Source organism: Lycium ferocissimum, chromosome 7 (genome assembly GCF_029784015.1).
Source record: "Lycium ferocissimum isolate CSIRO_LF1 chromosome 7, AGI_CSIRO_Lferr_CH_V1, whole genome shotgun sequence".
Taxonomy (NCBI): domain Eukaryota; kingdom Viridiplantae; phylum Streptophyta; class Magnoliopsida; order Solanales; family Solanaceae; genus Lycium; species Lycium ferocissimum.
The window spans coordinates 68,460,899-68,486,516 of NC_081348.1; the positions used below are offsets into that span (position 1 = coordinate 68,460,899).

General features: G+C 37.7%; 1 protein-coding gene across 7 annotated transcripts in view; it reads right to left on the minus strand.

The window, feature by feature from the left end:
* Positions 1–25,618, minus strand: part of LOC132061855 (uncharacterized) — a 78,995-nt gene that overhangs the window by 5,957 nt on the left and 47,420 nt on the right. For 5 of the 7 annotated variants that reach the window (XM_059454523.1, XM_059454520.1, XM_059454526.1 and 2 more), the window contains 23 exons: positions 23,868–23,966; positions 23,628–23,729; positions 23,069–23,127; positions 22,798–22,900; positions 22,069–22,224; positions 21,885–22,001; positions 15,095–15,357; positions 12,234–13,786; positions 10,937–12,147; positions 9,188–9,316; positions 8,959–9,111; positions 6,683–7,300; positions 6,537–6,608; positions 5,955–6,413; positions 5,686–5,869; positions 4,859–5,603; positions 4,637–4,753; positions 3,739–4,012; positions 2,826–2,939; positions 2,664–2,747; positions 653–703; positions 389–568; positions 24–301 (listed from right to left, as the gene is read on the minus strand). In XM_059454523.1, the coding sequence (XP_059310506.1) occupies positions 24–301; positions 389–568; positions 653–703; positions 2,664–2,747; positions 2,826–2,939; positions 3,739–4,012; positions 4,637–4,753; positions 4,859–5,603; positions 5,686–5,869; positions 5,955–6,413; positions 6,537–6,608; positions 6,683–7,300; positions 8,959–9,111; positions 9,188–9,316; positions 10,937–12,147; positions 12,234–13,786; positions 15,095–15,357; positions 21,885–22,001; positions 22,069–22,224; positions 22,798–22,900; positions 23,069–23,127; positions 23,628–23,729; positions 23,868–23,966 (7,121 nt within the window). The remainder of the gene's footprint in view (positions 1–23; positions 302–388; positions 569–652; positions 704–2,663; positions 2,748–2,825; positions 2,940–3,738; positions 4,013–4,636; positions 4,754–4,858; positions 5,604–5,685; positions 5,870–5,954; positions 6,414–6,536; positions 6,609–6,682; positions 7,301–8,958; positions 9,112–9,187; positions 9,317–10,936; positions 12,148–12,233; positions 13,787–15,094; positions 15,358–21,884; positions 22,002–22,068; positions 22,225–22,797; positions 22,901–23,068; positions 23,128–23,627; positions 23,730–23,867; positions 23,967–25,618) is intronic. The other 2 variants (XM_059454522.1, XM_059454521.1) reach the window with 2 other exon arrangements.

Below are 25,618 nucleotides of genomic sequence, written 5' to 3' on the forward strand. Positions count from 1 at the left end.
TTTGAAAGGAATCAGTTACAGACCTTAGACTTATGTGCTCAAAGGAAACAAGTGACAGATATCTATTCTTCCACTTTGTCACCACCAATGAAAGAACCGGTTCCTGTGAACTCTCCGAAGCACTTTCTGCCCTAATTCCACTAGTAGCCTTACTAACATCAAAAGACAAGATGACAGGGTAAGGTGTACATGTTAACTGGTTATCAATTTGCAAGGATGTGACTTGTAAGGAGAATCTCTGTTGATCTACACTCTGCGTGAAATCAACTGTAATGTCTCTTGCACAAGCGAAAAATAGTTCCTGAAAAAGAAACGGTATGACAACTCAAAAGCATTTTGCATTGAAGCTTACGATTTTATAATCTTCAATTACAACCATAGAAGGTACCTCTGGCATAGAGCTTATTAGAGATATGCCAACATAGGGAATGTCCACCAATATTCTCTCTTTGCAGTCAGCAGAATTTTCATGCTTCGCTATCTGGTTCTTTTTATCTTTAGACTGATAAATGTGCGGACTCTTCAAACCACTCAATACATGGTAACTTGAATCAATGATGCTCAGAATCTGTATTTGGAAAATAAAACTCACACTATAAAAGAGACATGAAATGAAAGACGGTATCTGAATGTTAAAGCATCATCAATGCACCTTGACTGCCCCTTCAGAGTGGACAGAAACAATCAGCGTTCTTTGAGGCTTCTGAAAAAAGTAAGGAGAAGTCACGTGTAAGAGAGGTAACAAGATTATCATATAAATGACTGGAAAAATATTAATTATGGTCTCATATAAAATATAATATAGAGAGAAAATTGTGGTTTTAATTATGGTCTCATATAAAATATAATATAGAGAGAAAATTGTGGTTAATAAAAAGAAAAAGATAAGGGAACTTATTACAACACAAAATAAAAGAATGGTAAGGCTGTTAAACCTAAGGAAAGCACTACAAGATGAAAGTAACATAAAAGAACCATAATGCAGAAATCTCAACCATATGCAGAAATCCTCAACTATCGACTTTCTATTTTTTTTGGATCAGTACAAGATTGTAGTACTCTGCAATTCTCTTTTACACACAGGATTGCGAATCATGCCAAACCCCTGTATAACTGTGCTAAATGTGCCGAACCATGCTCGAGAGTTCTAAGCAAATAATCACAAGATATAGCTGAGAAGAGTATTGAAAGTGACTAGGAAGTTGCTGGTTTACAGAAATTGGCCAGAAAACCGCTGGAAAATAATCTGGAAGTATTGAAGAGAGATCTACTGGCTCAGCCGGGTGCCAAAGTGACTGGAGTGATATGGAAAACACGACTATGGCCGGAAACAGTGACTGGAGTCGCCGAATTAGGGTTCGGCGATAGAAAATTAACGAAAACTGGATATTCTGGCTCAGAACAGCACACGAATTCGAGGGAACCAGATTTGCTCCGGAGGGTGGTCCAAGATGGCCTCATGCACTACTGCGTGGATTTGACGTGTTGCCGGCGCGGCAGCTTTAGGTGGCACGTCAAAGCATGTGGGAGGTCATCTGCCGGAGTGGTTGACTGGGGTTTGATTGCCAGAGGGTGGGGACCCTGTGGTGGTGTTGGTTTTCGCACAAACAGAAGAAGAAGACGCAAAACAACATATACAGTCGCCGGAAAATTGATGCGCAGTGACTGTGTGACTGTGTTTTCTTTTCCGAGGATGTTTCTCTCTCACCAAAGCTCTGATACGATGTGAGAAGTAAGGACACAGGAAAAAGTATTATTAAGATGTATCTCCACATTATTAGACTGAGCCCTATTTATAGTTATATTCTGCATGATACATAATAATCCTTTTCTATGTGGGAGATTATATGCATTAATATTCTAAGAAATACATTTGTAGCAAGCTTGGAGCTTATGATAAATGCACTCCAACTTGAGGGGGAGAGTTAAGATATTATATGATTTGCATCAATCAGAATGATTTGATAGGAGCTGATTTAGGATATATACTTACCAAAATTTTATAGGTTAATTACTATAATTTCCCAATTAAGCTTTTCTGTTCTTCTCATTCTCTTTTCAATAATCCTCTAACAGCTTAAGTTTTTTGATTAAGCGTGTGCAAATTTAGCATATTATCGAAACAGATGTCCTGGCTGGGTTCAAGTGCCACCAGTTATAAAAAGAGGACTTTCACTTCCTCAGCCAAAGAAAAAGGGTGCCCACTAATTAACCTTTTCCATTTTCGAAATTGAAAATAAAATATAATCCCTTTTGAAGAACTCCCTTATCTTGTATATTTCCTTTCCAACTGATCAATAAACTGGTTGCAGCTCCATTTCAACGCCTTTTAAGGGATCCATAATATTTGGTGGCAAAAAATTGTTGCTCTTTTGTCACCAGCAAATATGTTTTTTATAGAATTAGGTTATCGGTGTATAATGTATACTGGCCTAACTAGTTCAAACAATAGAAGTGAAATTTAAGGTTACATTATTTTAGAATTATTAATTCAAGTACAGACTTCTGATATTTTCTATTTTACATAACAAACCAACAATACCAACAGCTAGTACCAGGCTATGCCAACAAGAAGAACAGGATTCGGGTCAAGTATGAAAAAGTAATATGGTGAGTACAAGCTCTGCTTCAAGTTTACAAACTGATTATAGAAAGTGAAGTACCTCAGGAGTGGCAGGTAGGTATACGGGTGCATAGTCTTTTACGTCATCTAGGGCATATGATCCTATAACACGTTCACCCGGAGCCTACAAATTCCAGAGAGAAACTTTACTAACAAAGACATGCTTTAAAGCCATTTAGCTTTCAAATATAGCAAAACATACCTCAATAGTGAGACGATGTGGATAGCAGGGTTCATCCCACGCATAAGGGCAAGAAGTGTAGGAATGGACCATAGTTTCAAAGGTTTCACACCTTTGTTGATAAACACGTAGGCGCTTGAATACACAAAGAAAGGAAAGGGCGAATTAGTCAAAGATCAAACAACTAAGTTGAAAACCTGACATTTGTTATGCTAGTAAAAAATCTGTGGAATGAGCAAGCTTGTAACATAGAACACATATATATCAAGCTTTCCACCCTTAATGAAACTATAATTTAAAAGGGCATAAGCACTCCGCATCCCAAATTGTCTGACTTGGTATGACCAGAATGGAAAGGAGAGAAAACATTAGAGCACAAGATGTCTAAAAAATTGGTGGTTTTTAAGGATAATATATGGTTAGCACTCTTCTCAGTTGAGTTAAAATTTACTTCCTAGAGATGGTAAATCTTTACAGCATCTGGAAGGCCTAATCTTTTTGACACCTTAAAACAAGGGAGTTGAATAAGTTAAGAGAGCGACTGTTGTCTGAACAACAACACAAGTTTTTAGAAATGGTGATTCACAATACAACAATTAACTAACCAATTCCATAATTTAATGAGTTTGCTAAGTGATTAGACCAATATTACCTAATTCAGTGAATATCTTAACCTGTGTATTAGGAATGAATTTGTAATTTAATACTCAACCTAAAACAGACTTTGTCAGGGACAAAAACTTTAAAAGATATCAATTAACGTTACGAAATCTTCGACCTTCTTATGTTATAGAGAGCTTAAAGGTCTTCGACAAAATAATGAGGTGAATTTACCCAAAACCATATGAGGCACAAATACCCCGTATCTCCACCAATGCAGGGCACTTAACAAATACAAAGTCAAAAGCTATTGCATTGCATTGAAGGAAAATACCTCTTGGGAGAAATTGTCAATACGGTATGGCATAAAGCCAGTATCATCTTCTGACACAAGAATCAAGTTTGTTCCCGACTGACCATGAGGGCTGCCAACGATTTTATCATCTCTAATTGAGACATCAGCAGTCTGAACTTCCACACATATCATGTTCACGGCACCAGAGAGAAAATTCCGCATTTTCACCTGAGTATCGCCTAGATGTTCTGGCAAAAAGCAACCGGACCATTGCCATCCAGGTTCAGCAAATTGAATAGAGACTAGCAACTCCCTGGAAAACATAGACACATAATAAATAAAAAGAATGAGAAGAAAAAGTGAATGAAATTGACGCAAATCACAATTCTGCTTTTCGTTCGTCCAGCCTTAAAACGCATTGCCTCCCAGACTTAACTAATCACTCGCATCATAAGAATAGTGTCAGAAACAACATCTTAGCAATGACTATTCCCACAACATATGATCCCTCACATCTTAACAATAACTATTCCCACGACGGCACACTCTTGTCAACTACCCTTCATAGATTCGAGCAGATTCATAAAGAGATTCAAGTGTTTCAACAGACAACCTTGGCAATGATAATGACAAATTAAAAAGTGGATGGCTACAAAATGGTTTGTTACTATTTCATGGAAGAAGAACTAAAAATCAGTTTGAAAAGCCCCTACTAAGAATAGAGGGCTTTGCATGCATTTGGAAGATGATACTAATCCCATGCTCCTACTGCACTAAATTACAATAACTAGGCACTGGAGTTCTATATGTACCTACGAATGCACATAGTTTGGAATTAACACTTATGAGGGGCATTTGTAAAATGTGCAGACTTAGAAGTCACTTGAGAATTGAGATAACAATGAGCAATGAGATTGTCAACACCATCACAATATACCTCGATGTATCTGTCCACTGAATATGAGAATGCCTTCCAGATTCCAACGTGAAAATATCATCTGTTCCTTTCTGCTTGTAATACAAATCCTTATTGCATGCATTACTGATTACGTATCTGTAGAATTATGGGTGCTTTTATTATAGATATATTCCTGGCAGGAAAATCTTAAACACCTTGAAGATGGTAAGTAAACGACATAATATTGCCATAGTAGAGTACCTCGGCTGAAAGGTAATAATTCTTGTCCTACCCAAAAATGGAGCTGCAACAGCACCAACAGAAATTACATAACCAGATTTCCTGGATGGTTGTGGGACCGTTACACTGCTAGAACCGGTAGGTGGCACAAGTGCAAAAGCACTAGACCAAGAATCATTAGGAATGTCATCCATCAGAGAATTTGGTAGATATCTACACAGTCTGACCATAATTTCACTAGAAGATGAACTTGGGTTAGGTGAATACATCTGGCAATTGACCTTCCAAGCATCACCTTCTGTTAACCCACAGGACTTTAAGCTGGATTGACTGCTTGTATAAGACCTACTCTTGTGAAGCGATGCTTTTGAAGCATACATATCATGCTTCTGTGAACCCCGGTGAAAATTTGTTGAATTATCAAAATCAATCGATTCCGCCTGAGAGAACTTACTGTCATGTGACTTTGTAACAAGGTAATTGTTCAAGGGAGCTACCGGCAGGCTATTGCTATTTGCAGCTGTATCCATATATTGATTAGAAGATAAAATGCCCAGACCTTCTTTCTTGTGGAGAACTAGGTCCTGCTCGTCCACATCATAGTAAGAAGTAATAACACTAAAATGCCCTTTTGTCCAATTAACGGATTCAGAGACAACAAGGGGGAAACCAGTGCAATTGAATAGCAAAAATGGAACCGAAATGCATATTTCACGAGCTCCACAAAATGCATCCATCACCTTCTCTATTTCAACACACAGAGGACCTAATAGAATGAAAAATAATATGAGACAACTAATAATGCTGGCACCAGTAAAAAAAATAGGAAAGCAAAATTTGATAGGTACCATCTGATGATTGAGGGTCAAAAGTAATAGTCTCTGACAAAGAGAACCTTGTTCCGCTGAACTTGGCTATTTCACCAAAAGTTTCAGCACGTGGAAATTTCACAGCTGAAGGTTTATATCCATGCATCTCGAAAGTTATTGTGAGGTCATGTGAAGAATCAACATGGAAGAAGGAAGTTTCAACCTGGAAGACGGAAAATTGTGCTGGTGAACACAAAATAAAATATATTTATTCATGAAAAAAATAGTTACTATAACATAGTGCAAACCTCTGACACAGCTGCGGTACGACAAACACCAGCATTTTCTATTGTCATAGATACCGTCTCTGGAAGATAGTTCTTCAATACTAATGGACTGCTTAAAGTCAACTGATGCACATTCCTCTTCTCGGGCTTAACCGTGTAAGTTACATTATTATGAGGTTTAAAAGGCTGTGTTAGAATATTGTTGGACAAAGAAAAGCCTTTTTCTGGTGACACAGCTGACGGTAAGCACCAATCATGCACAGATATGCAGCAGCGAAAAGGGTCACTGCTCGGATGAGATGGATAGCAGACAAAGGAGCGTAAAAAGCTGATTCTATTTTCATTCGAAAGAATATTTGGAATACTGTGGGCTTCACTCCACAAGTAAGAATTACCGAGAGGACGCCATCTCACTCGGCCAGCTTCAGCCAAATGTAATGGAAGAGGAAACTGTTGACCAGGATAAACAGGGTCAAGAACCTGAAATGACAGAAGTTACACGAATGTCTAGGGACAGAAATCCAGTCAAAACTAAATAGATACTAATATCCTTTTTTCCTGATAGATATACAGAGAATTCTACTAATCCTTCTACCAATATACCTTTGGAGAAACACCAAATGGAATGTCAAACCGTACTTCAAGAGGCACAGAAGTTGCATTTGATACTATTACCTGAAATAAAAAAGGAATACGTAAAGCAGAAGTAAATCAAAGCGGCACAAAATATGACCTGCATTAGCACTTACCGTTGAGTACAATCGCACCATCTTCGTGTACCTATGTATGGACACATCAATCACTACAGGAACGATATAGCCACTTTTTTCTTCTGTTTTGTTGTTCTTCCCGTCGTTTATACTACTGTTTGGAACATTTTTGGTTGAATCAACATCGGACTTTCTCGATGATATGGAAAAATCGACTTCGAAGTATCTAAGCCCAACAAGATCCATTGAAATAGGAGCAGAAGGAAGCGACGTTCCCTCAAGTTGAACAATGATATAATGATGTGATGGCTCCACCGATTTTTTGTCACCAAGTTGTTCACAGGATTGGGCCGGCCTATAGCGTAAAATTTGATCCTCAAGACTTTCACTAACATAAACTGGAATAGAAGATCCTGGTTGTAAATACTTTCCACTTTTCATGGAGCATACTTCTAAGCCATAACCACTCTGCCGCTGTTGATAGACATGAAATTCTAAAGGCAACGAAGTCAAATTTTGCAGTATATAAGGAGGAGAACTCCCGGCATCCAGATTTTCACTTTTCTGAGGATTTAAGAATGATGGGATCTCAGAATGAGCAGTCATCTGCACCAGATCCCCTGCATTTTTAATCATCTCGATTGTCCTAGAAACAACCTTCACCAAAGGGAAAGAGAAATTTATCAGTAACTTGTTTAAACTGTACTTCAGGAAATGAGCAAGTCTGGAGTAGAAAGTTTTACATTGTGCAATTTGTCATAATCCATTCAATATTTTGCGAGCACAATGCAAGAATTCTTATAATCCAATCAGATGAAAGGAATCTAAGGATGAGGATTTCTTTAACACAAAAAACTTTATAATAGTTGTGTATTAAAAACAAATGAACTCATATATGTGTGTGTGTACACATACACATATATAACAAAGAAATCCCCAAGGGCAGTGGCGCACAGTTCGAAACTCGGCGGGTAATGAGCCCGCCCCTCTACCTAATATGGATAATTGTTTTCTTTAAAAGGGAAGTCTTCCCATTCATTTCAGCCAAGAAACTCCATATATCTGAGCTTTTAAAACACATTGAGTCCCAGATTTGATAAACGAGAAGCAAGTTGCGCCAGGTTAACATCCAGCATAAAAATAACCAACCTATGATGAATCCTTTGAATATGGATAGAGATGATTCATATAGTTAACCCGAACAAATACCGGATTGAGGCCAAGTGAACTGATATTGAGTGATATAATCACTTCCCCAAAGATGACCTAGCTAATTTATGTTTATTTATATCATTTTCGATGATGCAGCGAATTAATCTAGTATTATGTGCCATGGTTGAGCTTATATGAGTGGATAACACCGATGACTTGTTATTAGATATCAAGTTATCAACTGATACATGCTTTTGCTTTTGATAATAGACTATGATAAATATTTGTTAATTTCTTCTCCTGGAAACAGAAAATTAATCCTTGAAAATTACAAAATAATAAATAAATACTTGGGGACGGGGAGAATAAAAGGAAGGTGTAAGGAGTTTCCGTCTACTTCAACATCACTCATTCATCTAAAAAATGAAGTGGAGTATTAGCCCAGGAAAGAGCAAATTCAGGCGATCACTACATGAGTTGATAAAGCCCTAACTGAAGTGGAATATACTCTTTCCTCCATATTGGTCCTTAAGCCATTGGGATGTAATTATTGCCTCCTACTTCATAAATTATAGAAAGCAGATAGATATGCCTATTGGTTAGGCTAATGTTTACCTCCCTTTGGTATTGAAACATAATGACCCGTTGAATGAATATATTAGAACAATGAAGAACACCTTCCAAGAAAATTGGACCTTAGACCTAAACCCAAGAGCATATAAAGAGACTTCAGGGTGTCGTCCTTCACCAATGAAGGACTCTCAACACCCATTTAAACACCCAGGATTGATATTTGGAGCTTGAACAACATGACACGGGGACCCATCATTAGGTAAACCAAAAATAGGGATGAGTCATGGTAGGATACCATGTCAGGGGAAATAGACTTTCGAAACTAAATCCTAGCTAATGAGATGAGATTCACCCAAAGCCATATAAAGGGACTACAGCCTGTACACTCTCAAATGTGTGATTTTATCAATACCAAAGTAAAAGAACTTATTGCTTATCATTCATTCCACAATGACAGTCGAGAACATGAAGCACATTGATAGCCTGATAAAGGATTAAGAATTAGGACAGATACAAACAGCTTTAACAATCAGTATTTTTATTAACAACAGCAACAAAGAGTTTACTGTAGAATGGTTAAACTAAAGTACCTCAATAAGGGACTCGGTAAGATTCAAGTTAAGCTGAGTTGTTGATTTGATATGAAGATTGCTAGTAACGTCACTACTCAGAAGGGAACTGTCATCATGCCTTCTTATGCTTAGCTGGATTTCCAAGGGCTCTAGGAAAGGCTCCCACGAGACCTGTAGTCCCAAAAACAGAACAAAAATTAACGTATCAGAATCAATAGAAGATATATCATGATTTTGTTATCTCTACCTTGTCAATGTTGTTATAGTTCACTTGGACGTCACACTTCACCAAACCCTCCATTTCGTTTCCAGCTACATTTGAGTGAAGAAGCAAGTTTGTCATGAGTAACTCCAGCAAAGGTCCACTTGAACTCCACTGGAGGAAAATATACACATATTAGCAAAACATATGTAGCTGAAGAAAACAGATAATTTATGCGATACAATTAGCAGTAAAGGTGGGATTACATGGGGTATGTTGTTGTACAATTAGCAGTAAATGATCAAAGAACAATACCTGATTGCGCTCAGAGGATAAACAAAGGCAATACACGAAAGAAGCAACAAGCATCACATAACTTATAACCAGTGAAAAACCAAAGACCATACAGTTACCAGATGAATACCAGAGACGTAATGGTCGAAAATGACAGAACACCAAGGATAAATTTTTGTTCTCGAACAATAATACCCCCCCCCCCCCCACACACACACACACACCCCGCACGAAAACAAAAAATCAGAAAGCAACCCAAAAAGACTTGGAAAAAGATCCATAAAAGGAGAAAAAGAACTCTTCCCAGTTCAGTGCAGAGGAGTTTGACAATGAGGATAAAGGAAAATAATGCCACTTTTTTTATGACAAGGGAACCCGCAGCCGCTATCCTTTGGGTGCGCACAGGGTAAACCTTGCTCCAGTGCAATAGCCCGCAAATTACACAGGAGAGATAACCCGCACTAGGCAAGCCCCGTGCGACAAGCTCGACCCAGAACCTGAGACCTCCATTATGGAAGCTCCATGCTCAACCAACTGAGCCACCCTTGCGGGTAAAATAATGCCACTCTTTTCATTAAAATATGAGCATAATTGTAAAGAAAATGGAAACTGGGCCTAACTTAACCAAAAAGCTAGCTCATGAGGTGAAGATTGTCTACAAGCATATAAGAAGACCAATGTGGACATTTTGATACTTCGCCAACAGGCAGGAGCAGGACATTATAAAGCAAGGACAATATAAGATTGGGGGTGAAGCAGTGGGTTAACAAAAATAGGGATGTGTCTGGCCCAACTACCATGTAAAGAAAATGAAAATTTGGGCCTAACTCAATCTCAAAAGTTTGAGGTGAGGACTGCCCAAGATCATATAAGAAGCCAACATCTCATTCACTCAACCAATGTGGGACATTTTAACAATAATAATATTGAAGTAGAAGAAATTATAACACTGCGAAAAACTAGAGACCACATCCTATTTAGTACCAGATTTCCTATATCTTTGTGAGCTTCCAGGAACTAGATTTCTCTGGAACAAGATATATTTCAACGTGCTCCTCCTAGCTTTTAACTGACATGACGGAGTGAAGGTGAAACTGCATTCGAGAAGTATGCCTGTTCATAACTTCACTCGAGCACTCAATCTCAACGAGGAAATTCATAAAGAGTACACGAGACCTTGCAAGAAAAGTTCCGTGTAGCAGCTAAGACAGATATCAGTCACCACTGAGGAGTAACTCCTATCCTGAACTGCCAATCTATTGTTCTCAAATAAAAGGGAAACGAAAGGAAGCATTAAAAGAAATATGATGGTGGTCTACTGCTTCCTAGTTTTATCCGTTAAAAGCATAAATCATTAGAACTTCTAAAGGATAATAATGGAATATAAGAAAATTATATAGCAAGAGAGCAAGTTATCATGACCCATCTTTGAGTCCAATCTAGCAAGAGCAAACTGCAGAAATGATGTAAATAGGGATAATGTTATAGAGTGGAGATCACCTTTCCATCAGCCAAGAGAAGAGAGAACTTTCTAAGTTGGATATCAAAGTTCACTTGACTGAAACTAAATTGAGAAGGCCCAGATGCTGGACCTTCAAAATCCACAAACTGCCAGAAATAAAGAATGTGATCTGACAGCCATACATCCAGACAATGACATTGAAGATCCACCTTCCCATGGATATGCTCAATGCAACTAGTGCATATTGCAGCATTAAGGTTCACTTGAAATAGTTCAAACAAGGGCCATGAGCGTGTGTTATCATCCTTTACTAGCTCCACTCTACCCCAGGTTTTATCTAGATCAAGTTTCAGTTTCATAATGGTCCCCAAGTTAAACAGTTCACTATTCCTAGCTTGAAAGCCAAGAGTGAAAAAGCCATGCCGATTTCCATAAATCGTGTTTCGTAAATCATTCATGTGCTTGTCACCCTGCTTCACCTCCGATGTATTAAAAGCATCTTCTCCAACCCAAGCAGGAACATGAATTCGGACAACAATAGTTTCCAACTCAACAGAGTGAATTCCAGAATTATGCCTCACATTTACTTCAGAAGACAAAATATTAGGACATGGACGGGAATTATGATGCCCATCATTTTCACCATCCCTGAGTTGATCAACAGGGACATATGCCATATTGTTTGATAATGAGTTCATCATTAGGGTCTTGGGTTGTTTCATAGAGGAAGACTGTAGTACATTGATGATTGCAACCCAGTCAGACAAATGTATCCAAACATCTAGCAAAGACATAGAGACAGAAAGAATATTTTCACCCTGATCAGACAATGAAAAGGTTATCACAATAACTGGTGAGCCAGAGGTAGAACAGCATTCAGCAAGCAAAACAGAGTTAAGTGACGAGAATATCTGTAGATAAGAGAAGGAGATCTTCAGCCGTAAGAGTTCATCATTTTTCAAAGAGGCAGAACACAGAAACTGCATGTTAGCCTCCCCAATGAGGTCAGAAGCAACTGATTCTCCTTTCGATTGTCGCAATTTTATGGACATTGACCTCACAGACGCTCGGATTATCATGAAATTTTCAAGAGAGGCTTGAGGTGGAGATGTGTCTTTTTCCTCTTTTCCCTCCCTGTTTAGAAAAAACTGTAAGGTATCAGATTTGAATGCTTCGGCTTGTTTAGTAACCATGGAAAACTGATCTATGACATCCATCATTGCTTCACACCCAATCACGAGTGATGCACCTGTGGACAACGACACAGAGCAAATACTGAGATGCAAAAAGTTTGATTCAATACTCAAGAAAACCTATGCAGAAACTGATTCTTACCTTCAGCATTGAGTTGACAATCCTTGACTATTGTCATGATGCAACTTGGATAACAGGATACAACATCACAACATTCACATTGGGATGGTAATCTCACCCATACATCAGCATTAAGCGGCGCAATCAAGATGATATTTGTCCAAGTGGGGCCATAAGAAGAACCTGACAACTTAGCTGCTTCTTCTTCCAATAGCATCAATGATAGAGATAAGTCATATCCAAATAAGTTTAAACAATCATTTCTGTGAGCAATTTCATCTTCTGTAACCAAGCACTCCGTAGGAATATCCTTCAGCACAAACTTTGCTTCACCATTTTGTGTGAAACTAGAGTATAGCCGCTGTATATCAAGCTTCAGAAATTGAGATACGCTGCTCTCAGTTGGTATAAATAAGTTGGAGTCCAGTATCTCAAACATAAATGAAATACACACATTATCTTTTGAAGTATTACAGTCGGAACTTTCTGTCATAGGCAATTCATCTGGACTAGAGCTCAAATCAGGTAAGGTAAAATAACCAATAATAACTGCAAGGAACTCGGGCGGTAAAACACAAGACACATGCTGGATATTGAAACTCATTTTCAACGGTGACTTTACACTTTCTTTCCTGACACGCAACTTTAAAGTTGGAGGGGAAGTGGATTTCAAGGGACCCCAAAGGAAATCCTGCACCATTTGAGTCCATTGTAAAGAAGAAAGAACCAACCCCTCAGCAGAGCAAAGTACATCCAGATAGTCGGCACAAATACACATTGCAGACTTGACACTTGGAAACAGAAGAGTTCCAATTATGTAAGAGGATTCATGAAAATGAACTCTACAGCTGCTGAGCTCCAAGTCAATGAAATACGCCTTTTTAGCATCATAAATTTGAAAAGAAGAATCAACAGAAGATGGAAGCTGACCATTAGATCTATCCTCTATGTCGTCCTTAGGATTTCTGGCCTTCCAGTCTCTTAAATTGAGAACCTTCCTCCACTCAGGGGTATTATCGTTTGAGAAACCTCCAAGATTAAGAAAAGAGCCAGTATCTTTTAGGGTGGTGAAAGGGAACTGATCCAATGAAGCAGTTGCCCATTCAGAAAAGGAGGTTTCAAAGAAGTTGGAAAAACCAAAATTTTGAAGCGACGAAACAAAAGTAGGAGCACAATTCTTGTCATTCACTACAGGGTTGTCCGCTACTCGAAGAGAAGGTCTGATTTTAGATAATTTATCAATAAATCCTACCAAAACTCCAATTATAAAACGGTGGCAGTGAATATCAAGCCCACTAAAACTTAATTTACATTCATGACCTATGAATCCTGAATTCCCACAGGTTTTGTAATGGACCACAAGGCACAGATCGTTGGTACTACTTCTCTTATCAGAATCCCCACTTTGAGGACCAATTCTGACATCATTATAATCCTGATACATAGATCCAGACAAGCTCTGAGATGAGCAAAAGATAAGGCTTTTCCCTTCACTTTTACCACCATAATCATGGATATTTATTTCCTTCACTGAGGCCCTTCCCTCCAAGGACTCTTTCCCATCAAACCTGCAACTTCATTCAAACTTCATAAAATGAATGCTACAATGGTTAACACAGAAAATATTTGAAAAGAATCACTTTCCTGATACACAAGGAAATACATATGACTCAAGAATAGATACCAGAACCTGATGTTTTCTACCATTTTATTTACAGTGAATACTTGAATTTTAAAGGTTAACTGGCAACAAGACTACTTAGACCACCACTTCAAATGCACCTTTAGTCTAATCTCATATGCCTCTTTTTCTTTTCTCGCCAGATAAGTAGTAATGTTCACTTGCTGCCAACTATCAATAAAATAAAACTTAAACAAGTTCAGCACCCGAGTGTGTAGTGTAGCAGTCAATAAAGCTACCATGAAAAACATGGATGCATGACGAGACAAAAAAGTAAGGTCAGTTCTTCATCTGCTCAAGTCTTGGTGGGAAGAATCACACAATACCTCTACTGGTGGGAGGACACATATACCAGGTGGAATAGTCTAGGTCAGCACAAGCTAGCCTGGATACCACTGGTAAAAGGAACCTTTTCAAGAAGTCTAGCTGATTCAGAAGAATATATTAATAGAATTTCAAGACTTTATTCTTATCATTGCTAAGGTTTTGATTACAAATGGTCGATGTCATGGCTGATTTACTGACATTGGCATTGCATCAATAATGACTTGAGGTGAGCAAACAAAAACTGAGCCATTGTCGTCAGTGCAGAAAATGACTCCGCCGTCATTGTGCAAACTTTTGCAACTCAAGTTATTTTGGAAATAAACAGCTAAGTTAGAGATGCATGTCAAGAGACCATTCATTAGAGTCACCAAACAGAAGTGGTTTTCAGAATCACATTGGTATGATGATTATGCACTAGAGCAGTCCTTGTAGCATTGTTGTGGTGAAAAGCAGAAAGATTAACAGACAGACTGGATATTTATGATTTGCCTAGGAGTATAAAGCTGCAGCACCCTTTCACTTCTGCATTTGCCTAACATCTTGTCTTTTGTGTATTTTCTCTATTTTTTATGACAAGGGAACCCGCAGCCGCTACACTTCGGGTGCGTACAGGGTAAACCCCGCTCCTGTGCAATAGCCCGCAAACCACACAGGAGATATAACCCTCACTAGGCAAGCCCCATGCGACGAGCTCGACCCAGAAGGCAAATGCTCTGCTGTCGTAGGCAGGGGGTTTCGAATTTGAGACTTCCATTATGGAAGTCCCTTGCTCAACCAACTGAGCCACCCCGCTCCATTTTGTGTATTTTCTCTATTATTAATGGTATATCCTAATCTGGCCGATAGAAAGTAAAACAAGATGCAAACAACATACCGGACATTTAATATCAGAAGCAAAAGCATGAGACTGGATTCATTTTCTACATCACTTTCAAAGTCGATCAAGAAACCAACAGATTTCACATTTGCAGCAATGGAGAACCAAGAAACAGCAGATATCACGCTTCCATTAACTGTAGTTGGGGGCAAGGAGTCTGATGATAAACGCAATATATCAAAATCCGCAATTAGCTCCATAATTGCCTCGTATATTGACAGTGAAAAGTGAACAAGAACTGATGAAACCTCTATGTCAACCTGAAAGCAAGAAAGCAACCTACATTATCAACATCTGATCAGACATCTTATACTCTGAAAATTAGAAAATATAGCAAGTGGAGTAGCATTGTAACAGTCTAACAGAAATTGTTCGATACGACACCTCAAGTCGGCAGAGGTTTCAGTTTGTTAGTGTGAAAGTCCCAACTTGAATATCTTTTTCATGCTTTACACCCACTACTATACCTTTATGAATGTCCATGTGCACAATTTAATCCGGTGACTGGAACCAAAACACTTGTCATGTTTCATCAGATCTAAAGCACTAAGTACATCAACATAACACCCAATAATCACCAAAAAACCATGGATGTCACAAAATTTAATTTTTAACTTATCCATTTTAGGAATGAGGGCAGGTGTTGATGCAATGGTGTCTCTTTGGGACAATGTAAAGGAAAATTGTGTACATTATATGCCGCTCTCTCCCTATGACTACACCAGCCAGAGAACACTTCATCCACGGGGTAAGCCTTTTCTCTTTGTTATCTTTCGGTCATTGCATATAAGCTTCAATTCCATAGATCCTATTGTACACAACCCTCCATGTACATGCATATTACACACAAAGTTGCATAAAAAACTCAAGGCCTTGGATTTAGTTTTTATATTTTAAGACACCTTTGATTATCAAACAGATTCAATGAATATCAAGCATTAGCATCTCTCCACAAAAACCCTTTGATGGAAGTCCAAGAAACGGTAAATTCATTTGTCGAAATCAAATGTCCTACATTTTGAGGTTTGATTGTCCAACAAATTGCAGTCATTTTATCTACAGAGATAATTTACAACAAATTTCAATACCTTTTTCAATATCATAGTACCCATGCAACTCGCTCTTTTTTTTTAAAAAATGAAGTAAAATCGCATCTATCAGATGGGAAACGCCACATACAAAGTGTATATAAAAGGTCAAGCATATTACAAAAGACATGATTCTCTACAAAAAAAACACAGTCGTGAACACTAACAGGAACATAGACCACTAATCTGTAATCAAGGGTTTCCACCCATTTAAATGCTTGGCTATTTCTAATTTTCCATATTGTCCATATCAATGCTAAAAGAGCTACTTCCCATGCTCTCCTTTTCTTCCTTCTGAATTTCCATCTGGGAAGTACCTGCCCTATAGTCTCTAGCATATCCATTCAACTCCGAACCAGTGTTATCAAAAGCGAAAAGCGCGAAAAAAGCTCTAAGATCAGCTGGGGCTTTAAGCGCGAAGCGCATATAAAGCGTGGGCTTTAATGAAAAAAAGCGCAATGGTGCAAAAATAAAAAAAATATATATATGTTTAGTCCAAGATTAATAATAATAAGCATGAATAACAAATATATGGACAAAGAAATTGTAAAAATATTAAGATAAAGTGAAATATCAATCATCTAGTGTCACCTCCTCAAGAGCGGCTCATTGGCAAGGAAAAGTATGTTTTAGAGCCTTGATGACGACACTGAAGCGCACATAAAGCGAGGCGAAGCGCTCAACATGTTTTGAGCCTCGCTTCAGGGCTTAAGCGCGCTTAAAGCGCGCCTTTGATAACACTGCTCCGAACAAGCCTCTCACAAGCCATAATCTGTATGCAGTAATACAAGCACCAACTAATGAATCGTATCAAATTTTTTGCTGTTATAATGGATCCACATATTGTTTATGGCTGGGAGACATTGTAGGAGGGTTGGTAATGATGAGTCTTCAATTTCTTTCTGAGAGCTCTAGTTAGACGTCTTTATGTTTGATTGATTAGAGCTTTTGTAGGGACACCCATCAAACAGATCCAAACAACCTATTTTCACATTTGTTCGCCAGCAGTGTACGTTGGGAGACCATAACTCTAGGTGCAGCTTAGAGGTCTTTCATTTCCATTCTCCTATAACAATATGCTTGGCTACCTTCCTTGATGGCAGTACAAAGAGATATGTGAAGTCATTCATTACATAAACATTCATTCCATGAGCCGTTTTCCACTGGGTGCTTACCCATCTTCGGACTTCATTCAAAGTAAGGATCTCTGTCAGACCAGTCTCGAACTTTCTAAGAATACATCTTCCAAGAAGATTGTCGCCAGATGCTACAGAGCCCCCAGGGATAATGATTCTTGAATTTGGAATTTTTACATTTGACCCTTGTATCCCTTTTGTTGTCATCTTTATCTTTTCCGCTTGAAAATTTCTAAATAAGATATGTTGGCTTCTGTATTTATTGAGGGAATATCTTCTGTCTCCTGCCTTCTTGTATTAATGAAGCTCTCAAACTTTATTGCAATATGTATCCACCCTGCATTGGATTTTGTTTCTGGAATAATCGGCACTGGTTTTCGTTCACCTGGAATTGTCATCATGCTAATATATCTCACATATCTATTATTCTTGAGTTTACAAAAAATGTCTGTAAAAATGGTCTTTCATACTCCATCGTTTGAATGTTTCCCCTTGAAACTTTGACACCACATTTAAATCCCCACGATCAAATGCATCACCTTAGCACTAAAAGTAACTGGCCGCATCGAGTCTCTACTCTCCATCCACTCGAATCAAATATCATTCTTTGTAACTATTTGAGTAATATCAACAACAATAACAACATACCCAGTATAATCCGTCCGCGGGGGGGGGGGGGGTCCGGGAGGGCAGTAGTGTACGCAGACCTTACCCCTACCTTCATGGGAGGTTGTTGTTTCTGAGAGACGATCAGCTCAAGACTTAAAATACTGCAAAGTAGATCTTTGTATCCCCCATTGTAAATTGGCCGGATAAGAGAATCACTTTTAAACTAAGTTTTATGCAATCACAAATGTATAACAACAACAACAAACTCAGCGTAATCCCACAAGTAGGGTCTGGGGAGGGTGGTGTGTAGGCTGCCTTCCCCCTACCTTGTGAAGATAGAGAGGCTATTTCTGATGGATCCTCGACTCAAGTAAAGTATATCAAAATCAGTATGAAAAGGAAATACAACGATGAAGAATCCATGTCGAAAAGAACAGCAGCAACAACAAATAATACGATAACCGAAGCAAAGGAAACAACAGGTAATAATAAAAATCGAAGAATAAAATAGATGGAGAGTAATAATAATAATAATAGTGATAAGGGAAGCTAGACAACACTCGACTACCTACTAACCTTCTACCATAATCCTCGACCTCCATATCCTCCTATCTAGGGCCGTGTCCTCGGTAAGATGCAGGTGTGTCATGTTTTGTTTAATCACCTCTCCCCAATAATTCTTTGGCCTACCTCTACCTCTCCTTACACCCACCATCACACCTCCTCACTGGACTGGAGCATCTGTGCATCTTCTCTTCACATGCCCGAATCATCTCAGCCTCATCTCCCTCATTTTGTCCACCACGGAGGCCACTCTCCCCTTGTCCTGAATATCTTCATTCCTAATCTTATCTCTCCTAGTATGCACACACATCCATCTCAACATCCTCATTTCCGCTTCTTTCATCTTCTAGATGTGCAGTTCTTAACCGGCCAACACTCTGCCTCATACAACATACCTGGTCTAACAACCACTTTATAAAACTTACCTTTACGTCTTAATTTCTTATCACGCAAATGTATGATTGATAAAAAAAAAACGTAGGTTCTCTAATTAAATTCTTCACCGGAATGTTATTTGGACACGGAAAGTGCTTTTTCAAATTACCTCGGGAAACGTGCTTGGGAATTTTTTTTTTCTTCCATTAGGACTTACATAGAACAACCCTTTATAATTAATGTCTTTTTTGGTCCACCCATCAGATTCCTATTTGTATAGAGGATTGGATGTATTCCATTCCATAAAGAACAATTTGATTTTGTAGGTTTTTCAACGTTTCAACACTTGTATACCTTCTCAAAAAAAAAATTTAACCTTCTCAAGAATAATACTTGTAAACTAGAGTTATTTCCTCTCTTTGTTTCAACAAGATTATCTTTTACTTGATAAGAAAAAAAGAGGGATTGTATGAACAATTATACAAAGACGAAGTATGTTGGAGCCTGGGAGGGTTAAAAGTTCAAATACATAGAGAGAAGAAGAGGGAAAGGTTGGAAAGTGGTATAAAAGAAGAAGTGAAAGATATCATCCCAGTAGACGAGATGGAAAACATACAAAATCTTGTGCAAGGGTCTAATTATAGGTATGAGGGTTTGCAGTTTGATGTATCTAATAAGAATCGTGCAGCTTGAGACATGGTAACTAGAAAAGTTAAGAAGAGGTTCGCAGAGTGGCAGAACATGTATATGTCAAAAGGTAGTACAGAAGTGTTAATTAGAGCACTTTAAATACTACAAATTGATTATGCAAGCACAGATCAGTCTATGAAATAATGGGAGAGCCAGTCACTTAGTTAACTGGAAGGCGATCACATCTTCGAAGAAATGGGAGGGCTATGCTTTTTTTTTTTTTTCTTTTCTTTTTCGAGAAAGGTAACAATATATTAAAATAAAATGCACTAAGGTAGTGGTTTTACAGCAACGGGAGGACTATGGCTGGAAGACTTAATGATCAACATAGATGGAGATTTAGAATTGAGCAACGAGATTTACGGAGGTCGTCCCCACACTAAAATATGACACATCGGATAGGAACAAAGGGCTCGATACATTACCATTTTGCTATGGACTTCGGAAAAACACAATTGAGTGAAAAGACTTCAGAGGGAACATCACATATAGGATATGGAATGGAAGTAGGATTAGATTCTGGAATTGCAAGTGGTGTGGAGAGGATACGTGATGAACACCTTCTCTAACGCCTTCAAAATATCGAGTCATATAGAGATGATGGCAAAACACTTTTTCAGGAGGAATCTACAAAATTGGATGGTAGCTAAACTCCAATGTATGAGTGAAATGCCCAACAAAATAACGTACAACACATGCTAACCAAGACTCTTCGGAGGTAGAGGGTGTGAGAGGTGGAGTTTTCTAAGTGAAGTCATATTTGTCACAAGCTTTTGTAAGAGAGGAGTCTGACTTCCACTATTAACAACCTGGAAACATAGGAAGGGAAGAAATGTGTTTCTTTTCTTGGCTAGCAGCAAGGAGGTAACTTTGACATCTGAAGATCCACGGTGCTTTAAGTGCAGATGTCCAGAAGCCAGAAGAAGATCTGGATCATCTCCTATTGCAACGTCATGTTGCTATGCATTGTGGTGAATGGTGCTAAACTGGTCCAAAATGACATGGACAACGTTGGGCGCATCAAAGAATTTGTTGTGCAACTGGACTTTTAGGAGAAGGATGGGAAGACATAGGGATGGTGCACCTTTAGCCCCAGTGTGAGTTCTTTGGAAGGAGAGAAATCGGAGAGTGTTTGAAGGGATAGGCTGATTTTATACAGTTGAGGAACAACCTCCTTATAGTAATTTCCTAGTGCATCCATGAGGTTCCTGTTAGTGTAGACGATTGAGCATCTTTCATAGAAAACTATCTTTTTGTGTAAATTCTCTATTTTTTGATATACCTTTTGCATTCAATAGTTTCCCCACATTAACAAAATTATTTACTATCCCAAAAGAAAAGAAACGACATGCGAGTCGGTGGACAAATGTAGGTATGAGATAGTTGAAGAATAAATATTTTAAGCAGAAAAATAATTAATGATAAAGGAAATATCTTGCATAAGAAATCTATTATTGGTCAACTCACTATTTTGGTAGAAAAAAGGGAACTACGTGTCGGGGTATCTTGTACATAATCTAATAATCCACTTTGAAATTAAATGACAGTATATCTCATCATCTTCAATATATAGTGAAGTACATCAGATGCAGAAGGATTGTTATTCAACACTATTAGTTAGTGGTCAAACCCTAAGATTAAAGAAAGCGTCTTCTGATAAGCTAGAGTTTTTAAGATTCTAATGAAAGAAGGGTAAACCATCCAAAAGTAAATAAAACAAATAAATCAGACATCTTTAATAGTTAAATAAACAGTCTAGTAATAATATTGAGAAACTTTGATATACATTCTTTAAATTAAAAGCAAATATACATTTTCCTCTATATTTATTTTTTTACTGACCTATGCCTGGAAGAGTAAAGTAGTTCAGCATAAAGATAACATGACAAGGAACTGGGCCATTTTAAATGGGAGTCAACATGCTTTCCCATTTTAAATTGAACAGTGTGGATCATTAGCTCTTCTTCTGTCCCACATTGAACTGGGCCACCCAATGCAGGAGAAGGAAAAAGAAGCATCTTTAGTATCTTGAAGACAAGAAAAACAATGAGCTTAAAGCTGAAATAATTAATTTGTACATTTAGCAGTTAAACTTTTCCCTTTTTTACTAGTCAAGAATATAGAGGCAAACAATAATTTGTCAATTAAATCAGATCCTTGCACCACTAGCAATATCCATCAATTTCAACTAAACAACGAGGAATTAAGGGCTTAAAAATTAAAGACCCTATGATTTCAAGAGAAAAGCAAAAGACTATTGGAAACCAAAATAAAATTGCTGTAGCAAAATATAGAAAAGATGGGTCATGAAAATGATTCAGTTACCTCATAATTTTTCAACTCTGATTCATCAGCAATAATGCACAATGTCAAGTTGATATTGGTACTAAGTTTCTCCAGAAGGGGGACAGTTCTAGAGGAATTTGAGGTCAAAAGTTTTACCTGCAGCACAGAATCAATTAATGTACATCATACGAGGAAGTTGAGTGTCAAAGTGCAAATGACTGACCTCAAGATCACTAATGTTAATCTCGAAGTGATCATAGAGATCTTGAAGTTGATAACCCAAGACAACATTACTAGTGCAATGAGGCGATGCTAATAAAGTATCTCTGTCACCTTTTGATCCAAAGGTTAATTCCCCTGCTTCCAGTACCTGCCCAAACTAGAACCTTTAGGCCATTAAAAATGCACTAATTACATGAAACTAATGAAGCCTTCTAGGTCTACATCATAATTTGATCAAGCACACCATGCCAGTGTCATGAATCACCATAAAATTACTGAAGGGCAACCCAATATTTTTTCAGTACACCCAAGTCAGAACTTACTTTTTCACTTGAACTATCTACATTTCACACCGTTCATGTCAGATTATTAGAAGCCAAGTATGAAGCAAAATTATTAGATAACCAGGTAAAAAACATTTCTTTTAAAAAAGAAAAAAAAGAAGAAGAAAGTAATTGAACACCAATAACTATCCACATAAGAAACCCAGCATATTTTGTACGGTTAAGATAAACTACAACTTCATTTAGGGAACAGAACACAAATATACATGTGATTGGGAATTGCAAATCCAATCTACCCAACTTGAATAGCGAATATGAGCTGTTTCTGACCTAGAAAGAATATCAAGGTAGGAGGAAGCCTGGAGCAAGTGAAGAGCTGAAGAACATTGGGTAGACTAATAATGGGGGAATGGGGATAACACCAACAGTGGCATGGAATGAATTACCATTTTCGGCATATCAGAATTTGCATCTCCACCAGGAACAAGGATGGTAATCCCCAATATATGGACATCCCATGTAACAGTCTTGCGATTTGATAAGACATGCCTGTGGAGAAATATAAAACGTAGGAAGAGCAGCAGGGCAGGAGAATTATCATGGATATCAAATTGATTTGCATCATTATAATCGTATCGCATATAAAAGTAAAATTCATGTCTTTGACTAGGAGGCCAGAAGATTTATTAAATAGATGAGCTTGCTCAATGTACTTACTCAATTTTAGTCTGAAGTCGTGCATTCATATTTTGAATTCTGTTAATGGATGACAGAATCTGAAACACGGAACAATATCAAGTCACAACATCATCTTGCATGTAAAGACCTTGCATTATTAAACAACTTAACAACTAGCTTAGGTATTACAAAGTTGAGACGTATAATACAAGCAACTTATTTAATGCATCTTTTCTGCACTCTTATTCTTGTTGCATTAGGTCTCATCATATATTGCACAGCAACTTGATGTTCTCTGTCACTGTTAGAACATCCATTGCAGGATGTTCATCATGATAAGAAACATTCATGCAAAATGATCTAATGGCAATCAGAAATCAATTATCAAATGAATGTAACACATTGACGTTGAACACCACTAAACAAAATGTCATGTTTTCAGCTGTAACATGTATGTAATACAATGAAATGTAACTTTGGTGATCAGTGGATTAACCTGGAGGCTAAAGTGGAAATAAGAAGACTATCAAGCAATCGCAGAAAGTATCAAACTTTATGGAGTTCTAAGTATAACAATCACAATAGCTTGAATGCTTACCCTGTCCTGCAGAGAACAAGAGTGTTCCAAAAGGGAAGAGAGAGTCATAATATTCTTGACACATTCTAAATCGCAAGTTATGTGAAGTGGCTGGACCGAGGCCTGTTTATACAAAGTTATAGGATGTCAATCTCTGAAAAAACCTCCTGTTCAAAAACTAAATAACTCATACAGCTGCATAATGTAGTACAAAGTTTGTAACTGACCTAAATACTGTAAAACCAAAGAAGATGATAGTACCTTTACAAATAAAGTAGCATCCTGTTTTAGACGCGACATGTCAAGTTGGAAACTTAGAGAAGGTTGATGAATTTTGGGCTTGCCTCCATCAGAATATACCTAAATGATTCATGGTTAACCAAAGCATTTTAAGCATTAACGGTTTACAAAAAAATGCAAGCTCAATTGGTTGCAAGAAGTGTTGGTATTCTATCACAAAGAACATCATTTGTTGCAGGTGAGACAAGAAGGGAAAGCACCATGATATCTATATCTGTGGAAAAACTAAACAGCAAACATACATGTTTTATTATTTAAAATGTCCCCCAAAAAGTTGGGTGTCTGGACTTCTTTTTAAAACAAAGCACCAGCATAATCATTAAAACATCTATGGTCAGCCTGTAAAATAGATATTCAAATAATAGGTCAAGATCCTTATAGGTAATCTTCTTTTGTCCACTCTTGTTAAAGATGCACATAATTGATAATCTAAGGGTGAATATTATAGCTCTTATTTTTTGATAAAGCAAGAAGATTTATTACTAACAGTAAGACTAAAAACTGTTCAGAAATAAGGTAAGAGTAAATGGGAAGAGGACAGGTTGTCCTGAATAACATACAAAAAGAACCAACTTAGCATAGATCCTAAGTGATTTTAAGTAGGACAATAAAGGGACATAGATCCAATGCACCTCTGTGGCTAAAACAAATTAATGTTTTATGAGACACATGAAGCCAATCATTAATTCTTCTATAGCATATCATGAATAACCTATGAATACAATTAGAGAAAAGAAAAAGAAATTCAGCTAAGCTAAGAGAAGAAACTAGGACTAACTATGTTTAATGTGTCTTAGACGCCTTCCAAATAGATAATAACAGAGTATCTAAGCGCTATGAGTTCAGAAAAAATACAGACCACCACTGTCATTTTGTAACTAACTGCTGGGACTGAAAATAGAAAGACAAAGCAATCTGTGGACTAATAACAAAGAAAATTAGAACCAAAACTATAAAGGACTAAAGCGTACGAGTAGAAAACTTAATTCATTTTAAATATGGGAAAGAGAATGAGAAGAAGTGAAGCTTGATTATTCCCTCAAGCTAGGTTGGTATTTATAGTACAATTCAGACAAGGGCTTTATGGTAATTAAACAAATCATATAATATATTAACACTCCTCCTCAAGCTGGAGCATATATATATTAAGCTCCAAGTTTGTTACAAATGTACTCAATCCGCTATAAGAGATTTAGTAAGACCATCTGCCAACAAATCATTCGAGCGAACAAAGCTGGTGGCTATGCATCCAGACTCAATGTTGTGTCTGATGAAATGACAGTCCACCTCTATATGTCTTGTCCTCTCGTGAAAAACAGGATTTGACGCAATTGAAGAGCAGTTTGATTATCACACATCAGCTTCATCTATTTGACTTCTACACACTTCTTCTTGTAGAAGTTGTTTCAACCAAATAAGCTCACAGGTAGAAAGAGCAAGAGCTCGGTGTTCTGCTTCAGCACTAGATCTAGCAACCAAGTCTTGCTTTTTGCTTGTCTAAGAGATTAAATTTCCTCCAATCATGACACAATATCCAGAAGTGGAACGTCTATCAGATGGAAAACTTTGCCCAATCTGCATCAGAATATCTAACAATGTCTAAGCTGACCCACCCTTGTCTTCATATAACAATCCTTGTCCAAGCGCTCCCTTGATGTATCCTAGGATACGAAGTACTACATACCAATGGACTTAACACAGAGATTGAGAAA